This window comes from Scyliorhinus torazame, unplaced genomic scaffold, assembly GCF_047496885.1.
Source record: "Scyliorhinus torazame isolate Kashiwa2021f unplaced genomic scaffold, sScyTor2.1 scaffold_1753, whole genome shotgun sequence".
NCBI lineage: Eukaryota > Metazoa > Chordata > Chondrichthyes > Carcharhiniformes > Scyliorhinidae > Scyliorhinus > Scyliorhinus torazame.
Genome location: NW_027309480.1, coordinates 29,655 through 32,000, shown reverse-complemented (window position 1 = coordinate 32,000; position 2,346 = coordinate 29,655). Strand labels below are relative to the sequence as shown.

Below are 2,346 nucleotides of genomic sequence, written 5' to 3'. Positions count from 1 at the left end.
ACACTACCACGATCAGTGATTTCTGCATTCATCCATTGAGAATCCTGATTTACTGACTCCACTCAGTCTCCAGTTTCTTCAGCTAACAAGACCTCCCACTCGGTACATCACCCCATGGACATGTCCGCCCATTACTCCTTTTGCAGTTCCGATGCCCTGAAAGTGTCTAGTTCAGCAACTGCATGTGTAACTGTCACAATATGTGCTGATTTGTTCCTTATACAGATCAGTTTCGTTTAGAGTTGTCTTTTTTCGCTTGCTGATTCTTATTGTCATTGTTTCTAACTGTATACCTTTCCTCTGTGCATCACTGCAACTAGTTGCAATTCTTGTGAAACTTTGAAAGTGATGACATACGGGGAAGGAGAACTTGACTCATATTCGATGGCAAGAGATTTGGAAAGGAGAGCAAAAGCAATCGGCAAGGCATTTTAAAGGGCATTTCGAAGAAGAGAACCGTGCTGTTTAAGAAGGGAATTCAAGAACTTATAGAGGAATCAGCTGACAGATGGAGACTGAATAAAAGTAATAGAAGAGAAAGGTTGTTGTGTGGAGTTAGTTGTCGTCTATAGAATACAGTGCATAAGGAGGCCATTCGGCCCAAAAGTATGCGCCGGCCCTCTGAAAAAACCTCCGACCTCGGCCCATTCCTGGGCATTATCTCCGTAATCCTGTAATCTCGCTCCCACAACACTGGACATCAATTTACCAAGGCCATTCCACCTAAACTATACATGCTTGGACTGCCGGGCTGGGGCTTTTGCAAATATATAAACAGGGCAGAGAGAAATAACGCTGAGGAGGTTGACGTTATGTTCTGAATTCACAAGTAGGTCCTTTGGCTGTTATGTGTAATCCCACTTATCCTTTCTTCATTACAGCCAACCTAGTCACTCTGATGATCCTCCGACTCAAGGACTGTGGTCTGTGCAAGCGAACAACTATCTACCTGGTAGCCATGGTCTCAGCGGACCTGCTTGTCCTCATATTTCTTGTTCTGATCAATCATATACTGGCGCCTCGTGTACCACAGGCGTTTTACCTTAATCGCTTAGTATATGGATTGACCTCTATCATGAGTGTCGCTGTCACCAACTGCTCAGTCTGGCTGACTGTGTCCTTCACCTTTGACCGCTTCGTGGCCATCTGCTGCCAGAGTTTTAAACGAAGGTACTGTGACCCCAAATCTGCAGCGCTGATCGTTGGAGCGATTTATCTTGGGACATATTTGAGCAGCATCCCTAATTTCTTCACAAATGTTCATTACTATGACCACGAAGAACTGGAAACGGAAACCAGAAATGCTGACAACACAGATTCGATTCACGCCTGGAGGGTATTTTACTGGGTGAAGCTAATTTTAAATCCATTAGTTCCCTACTTCGCTGTGATACTGCTCAATCTTTTGACGGTCAGACACGTCCTGGCGGCCAGTGAGGTGCGGCGGGCTTTCCGGGGAGATGGTCAGAGTTCCGGGGACCCCGAGATGCAGAATCGGAGGAAAGCCCTGGTTTTGCTCATTGCAGCCTCCGCCAGTTTCATCTTGCTGTGGATGCCAACGATCGGACTCTTTCTTTTCTCACGGATCACTGCAACCTACAGTTTCCACGACTTCAAAGAGCCCGTGGCTGTTATTCATGAACTCGCCGACATGCTCAGTACACTGAACTGCTGTACGAGCACCTGTATGTACGCTCTCACACAATCAAAATTCAGGGCAGAGCTGAGAAGGGCGGTGCGATACGGGGAAGATTTAATGACAAAAACTACTACAACACGTCAGTGAATTCAACCAATGACGCGAATAAAAAACCCCACTAAAATTTCAGAATTGATCAGATCAATTTGTAATCACAAAACATGTTTGGACGCCACTTTCATTGAGCAATTGTATTCACTACAGATTTTAAGCAGAAAAGATAATCCTTCACAATGCTTCGTTAAACGTTTGTGTTCTCAATGCCATTTCACAGTGAAATTGATACAGGTTCTTAGAGATATGCTTTGAAAGCGGAAAGACTTGTGTGGTCAGCAGGCTTCGCCTAGGTTTAGGCCTGATTCAACTGGAAATTTTAAAAGAAAGGATTGGGCATTGAATATGAAACTGGAGTGAAAGCTCACTCAGCCTTGGAACTCGGACTTGACCAAAAGTGAAACACAACACCCAGACAAATTTCCGGAACATGCTTGGTCCTGCCCCGTCACTCACCCATCAGGATATAATAGAACATAAAACATAGAACTGTACAGCACAGTATAGGCCGGTAGGCCCACGATGTTGTGCCGAACTAGTCTGAAACTAAAATCAAATCAACCTACTCCCAATCATTCTAGTGCACTCCATAT

At 44.8% G+C, this 2,346-nt stretch overlaps 1 protein-coding gene across 1 annotated transcript; it reads left to right on the top strand.

The window, feature by feature from the left end:
• Positions 1-881: 881 nt before the first annotated feature.
• Positions 882-1,786, top strand: LOC140407655 (probable G-protein coupled receptor 139; the record flags this gene model as incomplete). The annotated part of the gene is made up of 1 exon (XM_072494988.1): positions 882-1,786. A coding segment is annotated over one exon (905 nt), but the record flags the coding sequence as incomplete, so codon positions are not given.
• Positions 1,787-2,346: the final 560 nt, after the last annotated feature.